General features: G+C 41.5%; 1 protein-coding gene across 2 annotated transcripts in view; it reads left to right on the top strand.

The window, feature by feature from the left end:
* Positions 1 to 25,369, top strand: part of COMMD1 (copper metabolism domain containing 1) — a 77,776-nt gene that overhangs the window by 10,533 nt on the left and 41,874 nt on the right. For both annotated transcript variants that reach the window (XM_080342580.1, XM_080342579.1), the window contains exon 2: positions 18,479 to 18,760. In XM_080342580.1, the coding sequence (XP_080198706.1) occupies positions 18,479 to 18,760 (282 nt within the window). The remainder of the gene's footprint in view (positions 1 to 18,478; positions 18,761 to 25,369) is intronic.

Consider the following 25,369-nt stretch of genomic DNA (forward strand, 5'->3'; position numbering starts at 1 on the left):
TTCAACATGGTTAGATGACATTGATTTTTCCAAGAGTTTATTTATTTAAAGAAAAAAAATAATTAGTGGCACAAAATAACGGGCACAACAGTGATACCATTGTTACGTGAAGTCTTTTGTTCGCTGATGTTTTCAATCATTGAGCCCAGTGGGGCAGAAGTTGTCAGATAAGAACCTCTGGCAACCCGAGCTCCAGCCTAAAGAGCTGATCTGGTTCCCTGGGAGCCTCCCTGGGGCTCCACATTCATCTCCAGAGGATCATTGGCTTTAGAACAAGATGAAGTGAGTGGCTTTCTGTAAAGGTGGAGTCAAATATATCCCTTTTAAAAATTGTGTATTTATAATTAGAAATACATGCTTTTATACAGTAACTTAACAAACAAACAAACCCAAAAGACCAAACCAGATAAAAATTGATGTATGGAGTAAGTCAGAACTGACTGGAACATGGATGGCCTCCATTAGGAATAGGAGTTCATTAATGGGAAAACCAAACTTTTTTTTTTTTTTTAATTATTATTATTTTTGAGCATTTTGTTATGTGTTTGAACATCTGAAGCTTAAGCTCAGTAGATTTTCCACAATTGTATTCCACTGTATATAGTAGTCATATAAGGAGACTAAATCTTACAAATCATACAAGGAAATGGAATCATCTTCTTGTAGCCACCCAATGATTTAGAATTGGACTGTTTGAACAAAGCAAGTGTGTTTTACCTTTCACTTTGTTTACAGTGCACAAGCACCTGTTTATAGCTGGTAGCCCACTATCTAGTTCAGAGTATTTGATCTATTATAAAGTTGGTAGTTTTGTACTTGTATAGCAAGCCTGTGACTCCCTCTTCCTTCTCAGTTCCCCATGGAGTTTGGTATCTGTTTATCTGCTCTCCTTGAGGACCGCGTATTTCACTTCTAAAGGAGATGGTGATCTTCCAAGATGTTTTTTTATCCCTCTAGTTCTTTGGCATCTTCTGTATTTACATCTTAAAAATGCTAGTTTATGTATGATTCCGTGTGAGTAAAAATAGATTACAACAGAATCTCACTGAAAGAAGACAAAAATAGTACTGTGCAGAGAAAATGTGAAATAGCTGCCAAGTTGTCCAAACAATTTTTAGACTTAAAATAAGCAGTTTTCTAATTATTTTAAAAAATATTTTTGTAATTATCTCATTTTGCATAAGTTAATATATTTCTGAAAGCATATTTTTCATATCTCTCCCCTAACAATAAAAAGTGGCAATACAAATATATTTTGAGTGAAATTGTGTTTTTTCCAAATAAGGTTAGATTTTTTTTTTTTTTCTGGTTGGGATGTTTTGGGATGTCTGCCAAAAGATTTCTACCTCAGCTTAGTGGGTCATTTTTTCTTTCCCTTCTTTTCAGTCTCTATAAACCATGATTGTGAAACATGTTCTGATGATATATGCAGACACTTAAGTACTATCCGTATAAAAGGAAAGTAAGCAACATACATTTTTACTCCTTGTCTGACATTTACACATCTTTTTTGTCTCTCTTCAGACTGTCGCATCAGGGGTTCCGTTCTTCTATACTTTTCTTGCCATTTCTGGTTCAAGTGTCATTTATGTTCTATTTTAACAAGCTGTTAGTATAAGTACCCTTTAATTTTACATAGTCAAGAATGGTATAAATATTTTATACATTTGAATAGGTTGTGATTTGTTTTGCATTTTTTATTAAACTCGATTTTTACCTTTTTTGAAGTGAACAAAATGTTCGTAACACTCTTTTTCTGTAGAAGAAGAAATGGCACATTTAGGCAGCGTGCTATTATTTTAGTAGGTGGTCAGCTATTCATGTGATGCTCATATGTACATGTCCATGCAGTATATATGCACACATGCAGAGATAAGAGAGGTCAGAAATGGGTGACCTTCTAACACCATGCAGTGACACACTTGTTTTTTGTACATTGCCTAGGATGAAAATAACCTGTGGTTCTGAAGCTGGTTGGAGTCCTGCAGGGTGGCCCCAGGGTTTGCTTTCCAGCGTGAGGGGTGAGATGGGTGGGTCGCCCAAGCTGTGCTTTACTGACAGGTCCTCAGAGGTTGTTATTCTGCTTCAGAACTCTTGAGGCCTCTAAGATGATTCTCTCTTGAGGGCTCTAAGGAGCCCAAAGGCACAAGTAGCTGATGCAACTTTGCAGAAGGACTCTTTTCCACATCAGTTACTGGATGTGCCTCCTTGTACATGATGAGTAACTCGTGTGCATTCCTCTGTTTTGCGCCTACTGTATGAAATCTCCTCCTGCATGACTGACAGAGAGGGATCTGGTGCTGGTGTGTTGTGAACCAGGTTAGAAGAGTGTCAGTTGTTCCTTGCTCAGCAGGAACAATGCTTTTGTTCACAGGATTCATCTTATGACATCTCAGTTTATGGCGTGTCAAATCTATAAAAAGTCTCATAGTGAAAAGAAAGCACTAGAGAAATTTTCCAGTTTGCGTGGACAAACTGTAAGGGGTTTACTGAATATGAGTAGCTTCCAATTTGACTAAAAGCCAAAGAAAAGCCATGGGAAAAATTAACTGAATTCTTTTTGATGGCATGAGTTGCAGTGTCTTAGAGCATTTGAGTGCTGAAACTTTTAGATGCTTGTGCCGAATTTTGTTCAGCACCAGTTTTCACTGGTGGTATGTGGTGTTCAATTTATTTTACTACTTATATAGAACTTATTTTGCATAACTTGCTTAGCATTAGTAGCTAAATTTCCTGAAGCCTTAGGCTGCAGGCTGTGAACTTTCACCTAGATGTGCTGAACTTTTACCTCGTCAAGTAAAAGACAGGTCCAGAGCCAGTTAAGCCATAAGATAAGGATGCTACCTTTAGCAACAGAAGCTGCAGCCTTAGAGATAAGAAACTGCCTGTCTAGGGACAATAAAAGGACCCAGTGAAGAATGGGAAGATGAACAGAAATACCCCAGACATGAATATTACTACTGTCTTTGGAGGCACAGATGTGGGGAGTTGTTCCCACAAACTCGCTAGAAAACCAGATTACTTGATCAGGAGCCTAACCTGATAGAAATAGAAAACCGCCTCTGAGGTAACTAAAGCAGTCATTAATATTTAATATAATTCTATTGGAGAATGCCTTCAGATTGATATTTTGGCTGCTTCATTAAGTCTTTAGCCTTTTTTTTCCCCAAAATATTTTATTACATTTAGTTCTAAGAGCATTTTTCATACAGCAAATGGTACTTAAATCTATATGGGAAAGTTGTTTCTTCTGAGCTCCACAGCTTGGGCTTTGCTCCTAATCAAGCGTTGTTTTCCAGCACTGGAGGGGACCTTTACAGAGCAGCTGTGAAGAGTTTGACCTGCTGCTCCTTTCTCCTTACAAAGGCTCAGCTGTTAAAAACCACCATGGCTGCTGCTGGTTTGGGGAACACATTTTATATTTCACAGAGCTGACAAGAGGGAAAGCCATTTTATCTTTGCCAAAGGAAGACCTGTCGGCTGGTATCTTGAGACTGGAAGCTTACCTTTCACCTGTCAAACCTGTCAACATATAACACGAGTTGTCAAAATAGGTGATGAATGACCAGATGGCAGAGCACTCTTGTTTGCTTCCCTTGAAACTGTGTAGTCTGTAAACTTGTCTCCTTAACTTGCCAATAGTTCTGCTGCTGTGAAATGTGTCTGCAGGGTTGTGTGCTAAGGCAGCGACGTGCTGTGAGCATGATTTAGTTTGTGCTTTGCCTGATTTCACTGACAGGATCGCTGCCGGCAGAGAGCCACAATCAGCTCTGCTGATGTCTGCACCCATTGCTGCATGCGAGGTAGGGCTACAGCTTTTTTTTTTTCCCACGTGCCTTCAAAATAAGAGCTGCTCTAACTTCTATTTTTAACTCTCCGAAGTGAAATGAAATTAAAAATGGAGCAGTAGTCTGCGGCAGCAAGTAATTTTCCCGGAATGATTGCAGAAACCTGATAAACGCAGTTCTCATTTATTTTATTGTAAGAGAACGGAGGAACAGAAAAAAGGCCGGCCACGTGGTCTGTTAAGGGAACAACGGGTCATGTCACCAGTTCCAGGACTATCGTAGTGTTTGTCAGTCTCTTTTCCTGCTTTTACTCCCTCCCTTGAATTTTTTTGTATTTACCATCTGATATTTATTCTGCCCTATCTGGATTTCTCTCTGCCTTTTATTTTCCTCTCTGTCTTTAGCAATACTGCATTAAATGGCTTTCATCTGTTGAGAGTTCTTATTTCTGAATCCACCTCCTTCAGGAGAACTGAAGAAGACACTGTTTTAGACTGAGTAACGTAACCTGTGAGGATTTAGACATTCTCCAAGAAAACAGCTTGCCTCTACTGAAGCATAGTTCAGGGAGCACATGTCTATGCACATTCGTTTTGAAAAAGGTTGAACCTGTCAAACTTGTCTGTAACACAGCTACATGTTTAAGAACTACTGGAAATGTGACATTTCTTCACCTCCACCCCAAGTGGCAAAATCCTTTCTAAACCATAACAAATAATTTGTCTCAGATGGGGAGAAAACTGGTAGTAAAACTTGGGATTTTTTTGCTGTAATTCAATTAAGTACAGAACAGGATGGGCAATTCATATTTTTAGTCCTTCTGTTTGGCCTTTGTAGTTGCAAGTGTATCTGCTATTAATAGAACTCTTTTTTTCCAGTTCTCTGTTTTATCTCTCTTTAGCGTTTCCAGTGCCTATCTGAGCTCTCTGAGAAGCGCTTTCCATTGCCTTTTTTCTTGTACATATCTTCTTCTTTGTATTTTAAATAACTTAAGTAGTTCCTATTCAGGAAGGGGGTGGTGCTTCTTTTTTTTTTTATTTTTATTGCTTAAAATCTAGGCTTTGAATATCTATTTGTAATGCGAGTACGCAGGCATTGTTTGGAGATCTAGCTATGGCTGATGTTATTAGGGGGTGGGCTTGTTCTGATGGGGTTTTTTTTAATTTATTCATATTCTGTAGGTGGTGTAAGGCCTGAACAGCGTCTTTAAGTAGGTCCAGACAGTCTAACCCCAATGATTCTCAGTTTTCCTTCAGATGAAGATGTTTTTTAGGAAGGGGTTGGGGTTGGGCTGGGGGAGCCATGTTTTTGAGGTCAGCATAGCAGACTTGCAGGAACTATGATCTGACCACAGGAGCATGGCTCGGGTTGTGGCTCATTTGATGGCTGCCAATTATAATCAACATTTCATCCTCCTTTGTCATCAAATGAGTCTTCATACCACAGGAAAAAGAAACCACCTGCAAATGAATTTAGGAAATGGTGTTTTATGGAATTATGAGTTCAAACTGGTAATTTCTAGCAGACATACAGACTAATGACAGAGGCAGGCTGGAGAAAAATGTTGTGGTCGTAGAATCATTTTGGTTGGAGAAGACCTTTAAGATCATAGAGTCAAATCATTAACCCAAGACTGTCACTAAACTATGTCCCTAAGAACCTCATTTATTTGTCTTTTAAATACCTCCAGGGATGGTGACTCCACCACTTCCCTGGGCAGCCTGTTCCAATGGTCAACAACCCTTTCCATGAAGAAATTTTTCCTAATATCCAATCTAAACCTTCACTGGCACAAGCTGAGGCCATTTCCTCTTGTCCTATCACTTGCTACTCCGGAGACGAGATCAACACCCTCCATGCTACAACCTCCTTTCAGGTAGTTGTAGACAGTGATAAGGTCTCCCGTCAGCCTCCTGTTCTCCAGGTTAAACAGCCCCTGTTCCCTCAGCTGCTCGTCATGAGACTTGTGCTCCAGACCCTTCACCAGCTTTGTTCAGATGCTTTTAAAAACGAATGGTGAGATCACAGTGTAACCAAGACCACCAGTGAGTCACTGAGGGGAGCTGCTCCAGGGCTGACCTGGTCTGCAGTGGAGCGGCAGGTCTTGGTGCAGGAAGGGTTTTCTCTAGACAGGGAAAGTCCAGGGCAGCAGCCAGACCCACCAGGAGCCACCAGCTCTCATGGGAGTCGCTGATGAGACCTGGGCATTGCCAGGGCAATGGTGACCACCCCCACGCCTACAAAAAGCTGCTCAGGGGATGCTGGTGTTCAGGAGTGCTGCAAACAGAGTGGGCAGATGGAGCGTGTTGTGGCAGTTGGCATGGATGGGCACGCAGGGAGAGCAGAGAAGCTCTCAGAGCAATGGACTCTGTAATGTCAGCACCCACCACAAGTGATGCAGCTACCGAGACCTGGTGGGAAGATGCTGCAACCCAGGTGTCAGGCTGCAGGGTGTGCCCTGCTGTGACACCAGTACCAGAAGACAGCAGGAAGCACAGCTGTGGGAGGTGTGCCCAGGTGGAGGGCACACGCCTTACTGACACAGCTCTGAGAGGAGGTGAGTAGGTTGAGGAGCATCAGGGAGTGCGAGAGGGAGATAGACCACACCCTACCTTCTGTGGGACAGGCCCAGTATATAGACAGGGCACATGGTACAGAAGACTCCCTGCCCTATCTCTGCATGGGGAAATGTGGTGACTCAAGGGATGGTGGACAATGGCAACATGTTCCCACCTGGCACAGAAGGAGGGTCTCTGCTGTGACTACCCCACCTTCCCAGGTTGACTTGCACAAGAGGTATGAGGTATGCAAGTCAACCAAACAACACTGTTGAGGAAGATGGTTCAACTAAGTTGGAGATGCCGCAGAGGTCAAGTCAGTGTCAAAAATGCTTCTATAAAGAAAAAAAGACAGGTTGTTTTCATAGGAGACTCCCTTCTGAAGGGAACAGAAGGCCTGATATGCAGACGAAACCCACTTCGTAGGGAAGTCTGCTGCCTCCCTGGGCTAAAGATGTGAAGAGAAAACTTTCTGCCCTTGGATTATTATCTGTTTTTGATTTTTTGGTAGGCAGTGATGAAGTTGCAATGGGAAGGCAATCAAGAGGGACTTCAGGGCCTTGGGATGACCGGTTAAGGGGTTGGGAGCACAAGTAGTGTTCTCCTTCATCCCCCCAGTTGGAGGGAAGATACAGGAAGACCCAGCAGAACTATACCTGGCTGTGGGGCTGATGTCACCAGCAGAATTTTGTTGTTTTTGATCATGGGTCGGTTTACATGACACCAGTCCTGCTGGCAACAAACAGGGCGCACCTGTCTCAAAGGGTGAAAAGGATCCTTGGGCAGGAGTTAGCAGGGCTCATTGAAAGAGCTTTAAACTGGATTTTAATGGGTAAGGGAAGAAAACCAGGCTCATCAGAGATAACCCAGAGGGTGGTATTTGGAGGATGGGGTGCCAGTGAAGCCCTTCAGTCTGCCACCTCAGTGAAGGCAGGAGATGAAGAGCTGTGCGGCAGCAAACACACAAGGGTTATTGATGTGTTAGAAACCATGGAAGCACCTGAGAATGGTCATGTAGGAGTTTGAGCTTCTCCCCCCAGAAAAGTGGTGGGACCAATAGCCCAAATGAAGCACACTTACACCAATGCACATAGCATGGGCAATAAAGATGAAGGGCTGGAAGCCATTGTGTAGCAGAAAAACTATGATATAGTTGCCATCACAGAAACATGGTGGGATGACTCATGCAACTGGAGTGTTGCACTGGATGGCCATCAGCTCTTCAGAAGAGATAGGCAAGGAAGGAGAGGTGATGAGGCAGCCACGTATGTTAGGGAGTGTTCTGATTGTCTAGAGCTTGATGAGGAGGTTGGTAGGGTTGAGTGTTTATGGGTAAGAATCAAGGGGAAGGGCAACAAGGTGGATATCCTGGTGGGAGTCTGTTACAGACCACCCAACCAGAATGAAGAGGCAGTTGAAATATTCTGCAGGCAGCTGGAAGAAGTCTCTTGATCACTAGCCCTTGTTCTTGTGGGAGATTTCAACTTACCAGATTTCTGCTGGAATTACAACACAGCAGAGAGGAAACAGTCTAGGAGGCTCCAGGAGTGTATGAAAGACAACTGCCTGACACAGCTGGTCAGTGAGCCAACTAGGGAAACAACTGGACCTGTTGTTTTTGAACCGAGAAGGACTTGTGTGTGATGTCTGGACGTCGGCTTGGGCATAGCGATCATGAAATCACAGAATCACAGAATCAACTGGGCTAGAAAAGACCTCAGAGATCATCGAGTCCAACCCTTGGTCCAACTCTAGTCCGTTTATTAGATCATGGCACTAAGTGCCATGTCCAATCTGAGTTTAAAAACCTCCAGGGACGGCGAGTCCACCACCTCCCTGGGCAGCCATTCCAATGCCTGACCACTCTCTCTGTAAAGAATTTCTTTCTAATATCCAGCCTAAATTTCCCCTGGCAGAGTTTAAGCCCATGCCCCCTTGTCCTATTGCTGACTGCCTGGGAGAAGAGACCAGTCCCACCTGGCTATAACTTCCCTTCAGATAGCTATAGAGAGTGATGAGGTCACCTCTGAGCCTCCTCTTCTCTAGACTAAACAACCCCAGCTCCCTCAGCCTCTCCCCATAGGTCTTATGTTCAAGTCCTTTCACTAGTCTTGTTGCTCTTCTCTGGACCCGCTCCAGCACTTCAATATCTTTCCTGAACTGAGGGGCCCAGAACTGAACACAATACTCCAGGTGTGGCCTCCCCAATGCAGAGTACAGGGGAAGGATCACTTCCCTTGTCCTGCTGACCATGCTATTTTTGATACAGGACAGGATACCATTGGCCTTCTTGGCCACCTGGGCACACTGATTGCTCATGTTGAGCTTCCTGTCAATTAGTACCCCCAGGTCCCTTTCTGTCTGACTGCTCTCAGCCACTCTGCACTCAGCCTGTAGCGCTGCAGGGGGTTGTTGTGACCAAAGTGCAGCACCCGGCACTTGGCCTTATTGAACTTCATCCCATTGGAATCAGCCCATTTTTCCAGTCTATCCAGATCCCTCTGCAGAGCCCTCCTGCCTTCCAGCAGTTCGACACTCCCTCCCAACTTGGTGTCATCAGCAAATTTGCTGATGAAGGTCTCAATCCCCTCATCTAAATCATCAATAAAGATGTCAAACAGGACTGGACCCAACACTGACCTCTGGGGGACACCACTAGTGACTGGCCGCCAGCTGGATGCAGCCCCATTCACCAGCACTCTCTGGGCCCGGCCCTCCAGCCAGTTCTTAACCCAGCGTAGAGTGCACTTGTCCAAATCATAAGCTGCCAGCTTTTGCAGGAGTATATTGTGGGAGACAGTGTCAAAGGCCTTGCTGAAGTCCAGATAGACCACATCTACAGCTTTCCCCTCATCCACTAGGTAGGTCACCTGATCATAAAAGGAGATCAGGTTGGTCAGACAGGACCTGCCCCTCCTAAACCCATGCTGGCTGGGTCTGATCCCTTGTCCATCCTGAAGGTGCTGTGTGATTCCATTCCATTCGATCCAATGATCGTGTTTTTTTCTGTTCTTAGAGAAGTCAGGAGGATGATCAGCAAAACTGCTACCTTGGACTTCTGAAGGTCAGACTTTGACCTGTTCAGGAGGCTGGTTGGCACATTCCCTTGGGAGGCAGTCCTGAAGGGCAAAGGAGTCCAAGAAGGCTGGTCACTCTTCAAGAAGGAAATCTTAGATACACAGGAGCCGGCTGTCCCTGTGTGCCAAAAGATGAGCTGGCAGAGATGACGACTGGCCTGGCTGAACAGGGAGTGAGTTCAGAGAAGGGAAACAAAGCTGGTGAGGGGCCTGGAGCACAAGTGTGATGAGGAGCAGCTGGGGGAGCTGGGGCTGTTCAGCCTGGAGAAAAGGAGGCTGAGGGGAGACCTTACCACTGTCTAAAACTACCTGAAAGGAGGCTGTAGCGTGGAGGGGGTTGGTCTCTTCTCCCAAGTAGCAAGTGACAGGACAAGATGAAATGGCTTCAAGTTGCACCAGGAGAGGTTTAGACTGGATATTAGGAAAAAATTCTTCACGGAAACAGTTATCAGGCGCTGGAACAGGCTGCCCAGGGAAGTGGTTGAGTCACCATCTCTGGAGGTGTTTAAAAGGCATTTAGATGAGGTTCTTATGGACACGGTTTAGTGCTACAGGTAGGTTGTGTTATGGTTGGACTTGATGATCCTGAGGGTTTCTTCCAACCAAAATGATTCTATGGACTCAATGATCATAAAGGTCTTTTTCAACCAACATTATTCTGTGATTCTTTTGCTTTCAATTGTAAGCTACACCAAAAATAGCTGAATATCTACTCCTCTGTTATTGAACTTAATGTTCAAATAAAAAAACAATTTTAGCTGAGAACATTTGGTTTGGTGAGCTTGTATGTGAAAAAAGATGTGGGTTTGGGAGAGTTTCTCCTTGGGGACCTTGAGGAAGAAAACAGAGGAGTCAGTCAAGAAGCATGGAAACAACCTATTGAGAAGAGTATTATCTTCCATGTGCACATTTGACAAGTCTGGGTAGAATCAAGCTTAATAAGATTAGAAATGCAGGAAGGATGTAATTTTGTCTGAAACTTCATCATACACACACATTATTCCCATCTGCAGTAGCAGTCAAGTAATTTTCTTCTGTTGCTATGTGTTTTGAGTACTCTTGTCCAAGAAGAAAGCTTGATGAAAGTCAGAATAACTGAAACTTAAAAATATTTGCAAGTCTGCTGAATGTCCGTTGACGTCGTTTGTGTCTCCTTGGCAATCAATCAAAAGGCTCTCCAGGTTAGAATAAGAAAGAGGTGTTGCAGAAGATCTATTGCACACTAGAAAAAAAATTGAGCTACAGTCGTTTAAGCAATACGTATTTTATTACTTCTTAATGATATATAGTTAGTTTTTTTCTATTAGCTAACAGTTTCAATTCACTTTTAACTGTATATTGCAGCTCAGTAAAAAGCAAACTAAAATAATATTGGAACATAGTATGGAACTTGAATAAAAGAAATTCATGTCATCTTCCATGGATTAGATGAAGACTTAAAGATTAGTTAAAATCTTCCTACTTTGATGTAGAAATACTAGATGTATTGTTAAGGTCACTGATGATTTTTGACTTTGAAATTTGAAGAGGTGTAGAGGCCTTTAGCTTTGGGTTTTTTTCCAAAAGGTGGGTCGCCATTTTCAAGCACAGACAAGCATGCTGTTTCATCTAATTTTATCTTAATTCTGATTCTCAGGAGAGCTCTTGGGCTCTAATAACAGTGTTTGTGAGGCACAACCTACCAACTAGTTGAAAACCTCCCTGTCTCCAGTAGCGTGGGAAAGTCTACTGGACTAATATCCAGGGAACATCTATGGGAACAGCTCATTTATTACAGGACTGGGTATCACAGCAGCCCTTGGGAGAGAGTCTGGTTAGTACATACTTCCAAAGTGGACCCAGAAACCACAGGGTTGCAGACATGTTCTCATGTTCCTCCTGTGTGAAGCCAGTATTTGCAGAAGCACATGCTGAACTAACTTTGACAAATATCTTAGCTTTACTAGGACCCACATGTGCTGTTGTGCCCAAAGATGATGAGAGATGCTTCTGTTCCTTCTGTGCTCTCCTAGGGGTGCCTTTCTTTTTAGTTAGGGAGAAAGGAGCTACCCACCCCAAAGCCGCATGCAGCTTACCCCAAATCTAGTTAAGGTTTTCTTCTAAGGTTTATAAGTGAAAGAAATGCCCAGTATCCTGATGTTAACAGGAATTGGCTTTGTGTGATCCGAGAGTGTTTTTGCTCAGCAGGGTGCCTTGGCACGCTCCTCCGTGCACGTGCTCCAAGGGCCTGCAAAACAGTTTTTGAGGTTATATTTCTAAGCATCTGAATTAGAAGGCTTGTGGTACAGGAATAGCCTCTCACGCCCACCTCACAGAAATCTGAAGAGGCGAGTTCATCAGCACAGTACACAGCACTGCAGTATTTGTTTCTTGGAGGCTGTGATTTCTTTCTGCTTTAGGCTGGCAGCAGCCGGCAATTTTGAGGGTCAGCTGGAGAAAATGCCTACACATGCTGGCATGGCCAGCTCTTGGAGCCTTTCCATAATGGTTGACAAGTAATGTTTTATTTCTGGAAATGAAGTGTGTTCTTTTTTCCCAATGGGTTTTGCCAATTGTTGTTTTTTACTAGTATTGCATGCCTGTCAGGCTGTATTTCTCAGAAGAGATAATGAATTTAAGTCTGTTTTCCTGTTCTGTGCACCAAGGCACATGTCTAATGGATCTAATTAAGCCAATACAAAATTCTCCAGATTATCAAATATTGTTCCATTAAGGAAATAGTATTTGAAGTCATATTTTTATTGTCTGAATTATATTTGAAGACATAGTGGGTATGTGTTGAAGGTGAATGCAGGGAGAAGTCAGTATGGCCAAAACTGTTTCTTGTTTAAAACATCTGCCCAGCCTTTGGAAAGAAAGGTGTACCCAGCTGCTTAGGATGGGATTTGCGTGCTCTTAGTATGATGTGCTGTCTATAAACTGTGCTTCCAAAGGAGGAAAAAAAAAGGCATGTTTTAACCAATCTCAAAATACATAATGTGAAGAATTTTTTAATATCTCATGGTGTTCTCTTACAAGCTGTAGTTTTGAAAATCGGTGGTTTTTTTTTTACTTAGTCACTTAAGTTACTAGTCATAGTAATGTAAATGAAATTGCTCACTGGCATAGAGCAGCTATGATTTTATACATTCTTAGAAAAGTTTTCTGCTTTTTGTTAGTTGAGAATTTCTATGCTGAAACAGTAAATCATTTGTGATTGCCAATAAAAACTGGAGTTAGGTCATACATAACTTTTTTTCCCTTAGTATAATATTTCTAACACAGCATTTCTTGACGTGCTGTAGAACAAGTCATTGCCATTTATAAGGTGTATCCCTCTCAAACCAATGCTGATGGTGACTCAGCCATAGAAGCTGATGGATAAAATAGTTTTCAATGCCTTTGAAGTCCTGAGAAGTTTCCAGTAATGATGCAAAAATGTGCATGTGTTGTTTATTCCGACAGTGAAACTGCTGTGGGAGCTGGACAACAGCTGGTCATTGTGGTGGTGGTAAATGCTCATCCAAAGCTTTTGGGCTTTAAAAGCATGAGAGGGAGACCTACAATCAGACATATTTTACCTGTTTTTAGTTATAAACACAGAATAACCCCTTATGTTTTAACTTTAAATTACTCCTTAGAAATATCAGTAAGGTGTATTTACTGTAATTTGATTTTCTATGTAATAAATGAGTGTTGCTAAAAGTAATGGAAAGAATTGTTCATAATATTGTGCTGAATATGACTGGAAATATATATTCTTTGCCAAGTTAAATTAAAAAAATTCCTTAAGCTTAAATACTCCAAACTTTAACTGTGGTCATTCAGATGAGCAAGGGAGTAGAACTACGCATATTTAAAGAATGATTTGTATAACATTTTGTACAATAAAAAAGAGAGAAGATCAGCAAAGACCTTAGTTGTTCTCTCATTCTTGGTAATTTGTATCAGTTTTGCTGTCCACAATGAAATGTTTTGAAGTTGAGATGAAAAAGAATATTAAAATAAGTTGCTGTTCTGTGACTTGAAAACCTTTATTGCTGGTATGTTTATATGCTGGTATGTTTTGCATTATATTAATGATAGTCAGTCATATATTTGTGCATCTCTACTGAGATATTACTCATTGATTTCTTGTACTTATTTCAAATTAAAATGTATATTATTTTTTTAAATGGAGTTTTTAAGTAGTAGTCCTATTTCCAAGCTGTGAGAGATTCTAGTCTGAATGATGGACTGTATGGCTATGCTATTTAAAGCATGCATTATCTGATAAATATTCCACCAAAATCCACTATAGTTGTTATCTTTTGGAGTCTTGGCTGTGTACACACACAGTATTAACCGATCCGTATTGTGTGTACATGTGCATGTGTGTCTATGTGAGAGAGGGAGAGACTGCTAATTGTGATAAGTGGTTTCCTTCCTCTCTTTTATGTAACAGGATTTTGGTAGCAAATTATTTCAGGATGCTTATGATATGTGAACATACAAAGGTTTTAAATATAGCTTGTGTTGGATGTTAACTAATCATCAATCTGTTGATGATCTCTGCAAAACAGGCAAATTTAGCTGTCCTGTATAAGCCCTAGTAATACTGGTTTGTCCTGCTTATGCTTAAAACTGCAAGTCTGGTCATAAGCTTCCTCTCTCAGATACATTTAGAAGTCCGATTTATGTCATGTGTCAAGCACAATGAGGAACTTTGTGTGTGTGTGTGCTTTTTATCAGCTTAGCAAAGCATGGCATCTTGCAAAATGAGTTGTAAAGGGGGTGAGATTAAAAGAAGCTCCTAAGAATCACAGATGTGAAATACTTGAAGGTTATAAAATCAAGCCAAGAATAGGCTTACCTTTTTATCTGATCCAAGGAATCTGCATTACGTTCACATTTAATACAGGTTAGATGTTTCTCCATTACACCTTTGCTTCATTCAGTGCAGAGGATGCAGTTTATGTTCTTGGTTCCTGCACAGGAATAAAACAGAAGGCAATTTTCTGCACAGCTGAACTGAGAAGAAAGTCTTCATCTCAACTTGGTCTTGATCTTGACAGGGCTTTCTTAAAGTGCTGTGGTCTGGAATTGTTGATCCTCCTCTATTCCTTCCCCCTTCACAGAAACCAGCACAAAAGGTGTACATAAGCAGTAGTTGGTGTCACACAACATGCAAACCACACACATGTAGTGATAGGAAAATATTAAAGCAGAAAATAGTTCATGCAGTGGTTCATAGACAGTCCTGTTCACCTAAGATGTGGATATAGGAAAGGACCGTAAGTCTAAATAGCTTTTCTTTTGAAAATGAAGAGCTTTTCTCTCTTACAGTATAATTAGATATTACAGGATAATTACCTCTTAAGTTAAATATCTTCATAATAAAAGCAAACAATATGTACAGATATGCTGAATGCCCTATAGAAAAGACAGAGCGGGGCACTAGGCATCTCAAATTTTAAAATTAATTGGTAGATACTTCTGTTAAGGTGGAACCCTGATACAGCCAACTGGTTACTCATGTGGATTGTCATTTCTTTTCTTGACCGCATAACAGATGGCAGCTAATCCACTGTGAGAACGACTGAAGGCAGTGCTTCCTCTTCTTAAAAATGTTACAAAAGCTTCTGTTTCTGGTGTCCTTTTCTCTTGAAAAGAGCTCAGGCTAAGAAGGATATGGTCAAGTATCTGCTGAAGGTTGAGCATGTCACAGTGTTGGCTTTACTCCTTTAAAAGCAGCAAACCTGCTCCTGTCTTCTGTTGCTTGGGTGATGCGTTAGCTCTTTGTTTTGGGTTAGTTCTTGTGTTTGTGGGGTTTTTTTTGTGTGTGTGGTGGTTTTTTTTCTTTTACATATACCAGCTGTTTTATTTCAGGCCACTCCTGGTGGGACTTTGACATCTGTCTGATAGTGTACTTTGACATAAAGCTGGTCTAGAGGAAGGTGGCAGAGCCTGCCAGTAGCTCACACCACCAACAATTCATCGCTGATTAAATGGGGAGAAGCAGCAGGTCTCATGTCCTCAGCAAGCTCACGGAGTGCTAACCCATGGGTTTTTAGATAAATAATGCCCAATTTCGCAAACAAGAAATGTGAAGTGCACAGTATGCATCTGGCCAAACGCCAAATGGTATAACCCACTGGGTTGAAAAGGCAAGATTATTATTTCCCTGAACTTCTGGGTTCAGCAGTAGGAATACCATGTCGAGGAAAATTAAATTGAGGCAAATCCCAAGGATTGCAATGTTGGCCATGCTTCACCTTACTGTGCTCCATATTGCTCGTGCTTGAAGGAAGCATGTTCATTTAGGGCAAGCTGAATCCAGTTTGGGTGAGAATGAAGTAAAAGTGTCTGCTTGAAAGTACGATGGAGAAACTTACCCGCAGTTTCCTCTTTACACCTCCTGTCCTCCCCTCCCTTCACCACTGTATTTAGCAACCATTGACAGTTAGGCAATGGGGGTTTGAGGCTGTAGGATTATCAGCTTTGGAAAAAATAAATGGAAAAACTGGATATCTATTTAAAAAAGGGTTTGGGAAGAATGATTTCTGTTGCTGTGCAGAGAGGAGGAGTAAATAACCCCTTATACTACCTTGCAAAACACAAATATAGTATTTAGCCTGAGAGAGTTCACTGATGCTTTGGAAGAAGCTGCAGTTGCATTTTTAAGGATTGCTCCGTGCACACCACAGGCTCTCCCCTGGAAGATTTGCACTCTTGCTGCTGCAGCCAACACGCCACTGTGGCCAGTGCTGCCGACTCTGCTTTACTGGTGCAATATTTACCAGTTTTGCTTCCTTGTCTGTGGTGTGGAGGCAGCTGATGAAACTGTGGATGCTGCAACAAGCTGGGATGTCTCCTCACTTGTTTCAACCGTGACTGAGGGCACGCTACAGGGTGTTTCAAAAATAATTGAAATCAATACACCTTTGAAACTGGACTTTCTTTTCGAAACACACTGTGTATACAGGCCAGCTATCTGACCATCAGAACAGCAGTGCCAGACCCCTGACCCAGCTCCCAGCACCAACCAGTTGGGTATGCATAGGGCATGTTGGGGCCAGGTGCGCAATAAGAAGCCTCCTTGTTATCCTGCACTGGTACTGCATTGCCAAGCGTGCTCCCAGTTTCCTCATCACTGTTACCGATCCATTACCCTCCAGCTATCTGGGGGCAGGAATCTAGGATAATTGAGTTTTAATGGAAGTTGTTAGGTTTTTTCCATAACCCAGCTTTGGGGACTAGGGGAGCAGAGTCCCTCCTGCTGTAAGTGAAAATCAGGTTTGTGACCACTTGAGGAGCCTGAAGAAACATAAATCTCTGGGACCTGACAAGATGCATCTCAGAGTCCTGAGGGGATTGTCTGATGTAGTTGTCAAGCCACTCTCCCTGGTATTTGAGAAGTCATGGCAGTCAGGTGAAGTCCTTGATGACTGGAAAAGCAAAACATTGCACCCATTTTTAAAAAGGGTAGAAAGGAAGACCCAGGGAACGATCAGCCTGTCAGCCTCCCCTCTGTGCCTGGGAAGATCATGGAACAGATCCTCCTAGAAGGTGTGCTAAGGCAAATGGAGGGCAGGGAGGTGATTCAAAACAGCCAGCACAGCTTCACCAAGGGCAAGTCCTGCCTGACCAACCTAGTGGCCTTCTGTGATGGAGTAACTACATCAGTGGACACAGGAAGGGCTACAGATCTCATATGTCTGGACTTCTATAAAGACTTTGACATGATCTCCCACAACATCCTTCTCTCTGAGTTGGAGAGGTATGGATTTGATGGGTGGACTGTTCATTGGCAGAGGAACTGGCTGGATGGTCACATCCAGAGTGTAGTGGTCAATGGCTCAATGTCTGGATGGACACCAGTGACAAGTGGTGCCCCTCAGGAGTCTGTATGGGGACCAGTCCTATTTAATATCTTCATCAGTGCCATAGACAGTGGGATTGAGTGCACTCTCAGCAAATCTGTGGATGACACCAAGCTGAGTGATGCAGTTGACACATCTGAGGGATGGGATACCATCCAGAGGGACCTGGACAAGCTCAGGAAGTGGGACCATGTAAACCTCATGAGGTTCAGCAAGGCCAGGTGCAAGGTCCTGCACTTGGGTTGGGGTGCAAGTCCTGGTATCAGTACAGACTGGGGAATGAAAGCATTGAGAGCCACCCTGCAGAGAAGGACTTAGGGATACTGGTGAATAAAAGTTTGAGCATGAACCAGCAATGTGCACTTGCAGCCCAGAAGACCAATCATATCTTGGGCTGCATCAAAAGGAGCGTGGCCAGCAGATCAAGGGAGATTATTCTGCCACTCTGCTCTGGTGAGACCCCACCTGGAGTCCTGTGTCCAGCTCTGGAGTCCTCAGTAGCATCACAAAATCATGGAATAGTTTGGGTTGGAAGGGACCTTCAAAGCTCATCTAGTTCAACCCCCCGGCCATGAGCAGGGACATCTTCACCCAGATCAGGTTGCTCAGAGCCCTGTCCAGCCTGGCCTTGAATGTTTCCAGGGATGGGGCATCTCCCACCTCTCTGGGCAACCTGGGCCAGTGTTTCACCACCCTCGTTGTAAAAAATTTCTTCTTCATGACTCACCTGAATCTCCCTTCTTTAAAACCCTTGCCCCTTGTCCTGTCACTACAGGCCCTACAAAAATGTCCTGTCCCCATATGTCTTGCAGGCCCCTTTTAAGCACTGAAAGGCCACAATAAGGTCTCCCTGGAGCCTTCTCTTCTCCAGGCTGAACAACCCCAACTGTCTCAGCCTGTTCTCACAGCAGAGCTGTTCCAGCCCTCTGATCATTTTGGTGGTCTCCTCTGGACATTCTCTAACAGGTCCATGTCTTTCCTGTACTGAGGGCTCCAGAGCTGGACAGGGTTCTGAGCAACCTGATCTGGGTGATTGGACTAGATGACCTTTGAAGGTCGCTTCCAACCCAAGCTGTTTTATGATTCTATCCCTTTAAATTCCAATATTTGTAAAACCCTGAAGATGTGACCTTTTGGTAGACTGTTCAGCTTAAACTGCTAAGGAATATTTTTGGGCAACCATTTTCCTTTTTCTCCTCTTATTTTCCCTACAGTCAATTGCTTCAGCGGACATGGATTTGAACCAGCTGGACGCTTTTCTCACTGCCCAAACCAAAAAACAAGGTGGCATCACATCTGATCAAGCTGCTGTCATCGCAAAATTTTGGAAGAACCACCGAATGAAGATCCACGAGAGCCTGATCAATCAAAGCCGTTGGGATAATTTCTTGAAAAACATGAACTGGCGAGTGGATCTGAAGTCACAGTCAAGACACATCGATCAGATAAACACCCCTGTTGCAATAGTTGAAATGGAACTGGGAAAAAATGGGCAGGTAAGCTTTCTTTTGCAAAATATATAAACCTGATTTAGCTATGTATGTGCTGAGGGATTTTACCTATTGCTGAATTCACTGCATCCAAATCAAGTAATTGTATTTTTCACCACCAGGCCTTTAATGTACTTGAACTTGTGGTCCATCTTTGGATACAAAGATATGTTCTGGGTACTATATGCTATTTTTGATTATTTTGTATTTTCATATATGCAATAACAGGCTTCTTTACGCTGAGATTGGAAAATCTGAGAATGTAAAAATCAAACATAAAATCAACTGTACTAGCAATTACATTAAAATTATATTTGTATTCCATGCACTTTAAAAAAAAATAAATAATAAAATTAGTTAACATCTGCAAAGTAGAAGCTGAAAAAGAATAAAGTTCACAAATTATGGTGATCATGCATCATAATGTCAAATGTTTTAGGACAAATTAGTAGGAGGACTCTATTTTACGTACCACCTATTTTCATGTTACAAGTACATCTTTATTACTAGTCACATTTTGCAACCTGGGCTTATCTACCTGAAAGAGATATATAGCTCTATCAGTGCTGAACACTGCATTTCTTTTTAATCTTTATAATTCATATGAATATACAGCTAAAGGTATGGCTTCCCATCTTCAATTTTTCTGTCTTTTTCTGACAGGAAGCGTGTTTCAATTTGATATCTTTTTCCTCTGCAATGTGTTAGCGAATCTTAAAACCTCATTTCTTAGCAGTAGCTACCGCAGATCGTACCATGATCTAGTTCGGGGATTTTGGTGTTTATAGTTAAATTTACCAAGTTTCCTTGGATTTAATAATATTTTAGTAGCATATAGCAAAAGCATTCCTGGATTATGTATACCTAAAATATGTATGTGTGTATATATATAAACACACCTGGAGCCAATCTGTGCAGACTGAATGATTTAATTGAAACTATACCAAGACCAGAATGAAAGTACAAGTAAATTGGGGTCGTAGTGAGACAGTATATGTTGTTGTTCTGTTAGTCTACTTTTCCTCTCAGTCTTTGAAAGCTGACTCTTCCTAAGTGCTGACCCTCTGCCATCCACTTGTGTATCTCTGCAGTGACGAATACGATAATGGTGCATGTTGTTAGGTTTTTTCCTAGCTTCAAAGAATTGGAGCCTTCTGCTCAGGATCTTGAGATTGGAAATAATTGTATTGTATTAGTAACAAATGGGAAAAGTTGGCTTGTTTTGTTTTTAAAGGTTACTGTGAGTACATTAGAATTAGTACATTACTGAGCAAATGGGAAGAATAGCTGTGTTCATTAAAAAAAAAAATCCTTAACTCGGAACCACTGTTGTATTTCATCAGGGGATTATGTAGTTAGTGACTCTTGTTTTGAAATTGTTTTTCTCCCTGTAATGGATTATTACGGTAACATCAATCAGCCAGTACATTTATATTTCTTCCACCCTGTGCAGTGAGAGAAAGGGGATGTGAACATGAAGCAAGAATACACATTTCTAAGACACTGTAACTTCCCTTACAGAAGAGCCCCACAACAAAACCAAATGAATTATTTTAGCTTCATATTTCAAACGCACCAGGGGAAGTGGTTGTGTGAATGTATTTTTTGAACTGTCACTGAGCACAACTTTTGTCTCCTTTGCCGAGGACAGTGCAGTAGTGAGCTGTCGGCAAGTCTGACGCTCAGAGCGAATACAGATATTAGACTAGTACTTAGAGAAGTAATCATGGAGTAATTGGGATTGTCACCGCCTGAGTGAAAATTGGTGTTTATTTTGAGGAGCTGTGGTTTCACATGGTCTTTAGCTCTGGGTTTAATAGATTGTCTGATGACAAGCTTTTGTTTGAGGCAGTCCACAGCATGTTCACTTGATCGGCTGACGCAGGGGAGCTGGGGGAACCCCAGGACCAAACCAGCAGCAAGTGGGTTGCCAGAACAGTTCATCCAGCCCTCAGCCTCTTCTCACATGTGTTTGGGAACCTCCTGCAGAGATGGTCATAGAAACTTTACTATTGAGGGTTGAACAAGTTGGTCTTGCACACCAGATCCAGCCCACAAACTTAAAACTATCGTGTTTTATAGCCTTTATATGTATTTTTACTTTATTGTTAGCAATTTATATCTGTTCTAAATATTGAGTTTTGTAGCTCATCAAATACACATACCTTCCAGAAACTTAGCAGAGAGAACACCGTTTCTAAAAGGTTGTAAGTCATAAATGTGATATGGCAAATGCTGAGCATCTCCTGGATTTGTAGAAGCAAACTGGCTGATGATTCAGGAGTAAATTATTCAGAATAGACTGTTTTCATTTGGATGCTTGATAACAGGGGAGTCTATAAATGTATTGATGTGCAATGAATTGATATTAATATTTCACATACTTCAACAGAAGCAAAGAAATACGCTGTAGGAAATGTACCTTTTCAGAATTTAAAATTGCTCTGATTCTTCTCAGTGCCTCTGGACTGGATTTAGATCTCTGCTCAGCAGGCGGCCAGGCAGTTTGGTGAAGTGTCTGCTCCTTCTGCTTTAATAAGTAACCTTGCTTTCTGCTTGCCATCTCTGAATTTTAATCAGTCAGTTCTTTCATGATGGAAAGAATGTATGTGTTAGACCTAATATAGCTAGAAATGGGGAATTTGATGTAACTGGTTCATAAATATCAGTAGACCAAGTTTACATGAATTTTGTCAAATTTCATGAATGTTTTCTGATGGAAGTGAGATGTTTGTGGGTTTGAGAACCCATTACAGCTTGCATTAATGAATTCTTACTACCCTTGGCATTACTGATAATAAAAAATAGGTACCCTTTAAGTGCTCTTAAAAACACTTCTAATGATGAGCATTTGGAAATACTGGTGCTCCAAACTTTGAGAAGTTTGGTTCAGGATCTGTGAGTTGCAGTTTGAACTCTTCTTCAGTAAAGATTTTACGGTGACATTTAAAGTTTCCTTTGTGCTGGTGATGTAGTCTTTATGCATCCTGGTTAAAGGCAGATGAACGTGCCAGCCATGAAGTACTCTGCTTTGAAAGCCCATTTCCTTTAACAATATGGCTAAAAATAAAATCTTAAAGCAGTTGCACTTTAGCATGCGATTGCATTCATCTCTTCATGATATTCAGTGCTCATCACACTCAGTCCATTATTTCCTTTTGAACAGCCCATCTTTTCTTCTCCACAATGGCTTTATCCTCCTGTATCTCTACACCTTGCTGGCTTTCTCTTAAAACATCTATAGCTCCTTGCCCCCTTCTTTATGTCCTTTTTCATCTTGTTCTCCCTCTCTGAGCATCGCTGTAAAGCTGTTTTGGCATGAAATTTCAGCCGGATGCAAATCTGACGGGAGGGACAGTGGGGTGAGCTGGAGAGTCGCCCTTGTCGTGCCCTTGCTGCTCCATATGGTGAACAGTCGCTGCTGCACAATGTTCGGGTACCTGCAGATTTCAGTCACAAATTTATATCTGGCCTTGTCATTAGTAGAAATTAAATGCATTGGTTTTGCCTGGTGGATTGGCATTAAGATATATTTAAACTTGTTTTATGGACATTGTCATGTTACTTCCCTAATGAGAAGTACCTCTCCCTTGGGGCTGTGTTCTTCCCACTAATATTCTGGGCTGCTTTGCTGAGAAGTTTTACTTTCTTTCACCATTATATATTTTGCAGTTTAATATCTGACATTGGTCAAGTGTTACCAGTTAGCCTGAACATTTGCTCTTGGCTTTTATGCTTGAACTTATTTACAAAGTGGGTATTTTCACATGCATCTCTTCTCAGTGTCTAAGATATTGGTAATCCATTTAATAGCACTTTTAGTGGAGTTTTATGGGGTGTTAAGTACATTTTCTGAGCAAAGAGTGTTTTCTGCCCTAATTTAAAATGAAGTCTGGGATTCCACAGCAGGATTCTTCCCAGAAAGATATGAGGAAATTGCATCAGGATTATGAATTAGAGGGTTTTCTTCCACAACACTGTTTATTTCTTACCTTTCCTTTTTTAAAGCATCTACCTGACAGAGGTGTTGTAATACTTAGTTAATGGTATATGGCAAGTAAATATTACCATATATAAAATACTAAAAACCACAATGTATGATTGGATAATTTCTTTGAAATTTAAGGGCAAAGGGCAGCTTCTCATTCCATACCATTTTTGTGAAGTCTGAAATCACCAGGGTTTTACGTCTTCATATAAAACAAACATCTTTCTTTAAAGAATAGGTAAGCAGTGGTTAACAGGCATTTGATAAATTGAAACGTCTAATGTTTCCTAGTTCTGACTGTATCTTGATTGTAATTTTAAACTATCACTGGTGAGATAGATACTTTCTCATGAAAGGGCTTACTAGATGAAGTAATCCTATTCCAGTGCAAGAATTTATCTTATACTCAAAAAGTAAGAACTGTCAGCTCAGGGTTTACCTCAGGTATATCACATGTAACCTCTGCTAACAGTTGGGTCCAGACCCAATAATACAGGTGATAATTCAGATGTAGAAGGAATTCATAATGAGCATAGACAACTGTCATGTGCTATATGGGGGAGGTAAAATGATGCTAGGTTTTTGAAGGACTGAACCTTGCAATTTAATCAACTTTTAGTTTTTGTGACTTTTTGATCTTCTGGGAAAGACTGAAATAGGTCCCAAAGTAAACTTCTGGGAGATCAGAAGTGTTTCTGACTCATTAATTATGTGTATTCTACGCAATTTTTAGGTTGAAATTTGTATTAATTGTGCTATAAACAAAGGATAAGCTGATTCACACACATTGACAAATATTGAAGTTGAATGTGCTTTCACAGTATAATAAAGAAACTTAGCATTTAGCTTCTCTGAATCTCATTACCTTGCTAGGATTACAGACTGAAAGCCACTGAGGATCTGTTGGTGTTTTGCACATTTTTGTAAGCACGGGTCTCTTGGTTTCCCTGGGCTGCAGTTATCCTGACCAATAGCTTTCACTGCTGAACAACGGTCAGATCAAGACAACACCATGAGCAAACTCATGCTAGAGGGAGGAAGGATTACGGCTGCACTTGCTTCTGCTTCTGCATGATTCCAGGTCAGGCTGCTTCAGAGCTGTCACCAGAAAGAACTTCAGATAATGGACTTCCAGTCCTTTTTATGTAGGATGTATTCTGAAAAGAAAAAGTTGCCTTTTATAGGATATTGGTATGGGCAAAGAGATGCTTATGGAGATGAAAAGCATTTTTAGGTACCTGAACCAAAATAAGGGCAGCCTGGCCTGCAGAGGGGAAGGAAAAACAACCACCCAACCGTTTTTCATTTCCAGCCTGAATCCATTTTAATCTTTGCAGTTAGTAATATTATTGGAACTATTGTTCCAGTCAAAAATGGGAAAGTGTGGGCATTTAGAAGCCCAATCAATCAGCTTAACTGCAAGAGCCTTAATGCTTTCATGTAATTAAAAATATAAAACCCGGTAAGTAGAAATTAGTGGAAAAAAATCACCTTTGTGGCCAAACCAAATGTAATCACTTGAGCTTTTGTTCACCTTGAAAATTTATGAGCTGGAGGGAACAGTTACATAAAGCAGTACATTGCAAAAGCAAATAAAAACGAGAGAGGGCGTCGGGTCAGGCAGCACAGCGAAAACTGGAACACAGTTGGCTGACTTAACTCAGTTATTTCCTTAATCCTCCACATGGCACTCTCAGTAGTCTTTTGCTTTGACAGTTCAATTTTCATCACCTTCTCCTGAAAGCAAAGCCAAATTTGGGGACTGAGAAGAGAACTTTGTTATTTGTGGCTGTTGGGATTTTTAAGTGTAATATGGTACAGAGAGAAGAGCATTAAAATGATATATTAGTTAAATAATGTCTGACTTGAACTGTCACTTTTCCACTGTATATATTTGACTGTATTTTGATGAGTACCTCACCTGTTCATCCTAAATGAAGAAAGGATATTCTACAGTTAATGGCACTAGCAGTCTCCATCCTTGTTTATTTTGTGCCTTGTGCACACACATATGGGCACGCATGAACACACACACACACACACACATATATATTTCTTGTCAACTGTTTGTACTCGGGAACTGGATTTGCCAGCATAGTTAAATAGAACAATTTAAGTGAGACATGTATTTTTGATAGTAGCAGAGCTCAAGGTATTACAGGGAGAATTCTGTGTTAACTGAAGGTGAGCAGTATGAAGATAGATGTTACCATAATGATGCATATTTACTACCTTTCATGTGCCTCAATGCATATTTGAAATTTTTAACCTTCTCAGATAATACATTGAGGTCTTAGACCTTGTGACAGGCAGCTTGCCATCTGTTATGTATCTCATGTATTCAACAGATATTTTGCAGTCTAAAGTCAACGTGGCATTCTCATGCAGTGATAAATTGTTGCGTAGCTTTGATAAAACAGCCTCCAGAGCTGCCTCTTGGAGCCTTCGGATAGAGACTACAGTGAGGCTGTGGTGGGAGCAGCTGGGTTCAGCAGACCTGCCTGTTGAAAACTGTCTCCAGGAAATGCATTTCATCCCTCAGCTACGCCTTTTTCTGGAATTGGCACTACACATCTATGAGTCAGTCAGAAAGACATGTGCTTCCTCCTTCTTACAATCCCTGTGTT

Source organism: Nesoenas mayeri (assembly GCF_963082525.1).
Source record: "Nesoenas mayeri genome assembly, chromosome: 3".
Lineage (NCBI taxonomy): Eukaryota > Metazoa > Chordata > Aves > Columbiformes > Columbidae > Nesoenas > Nesoenas mayeri.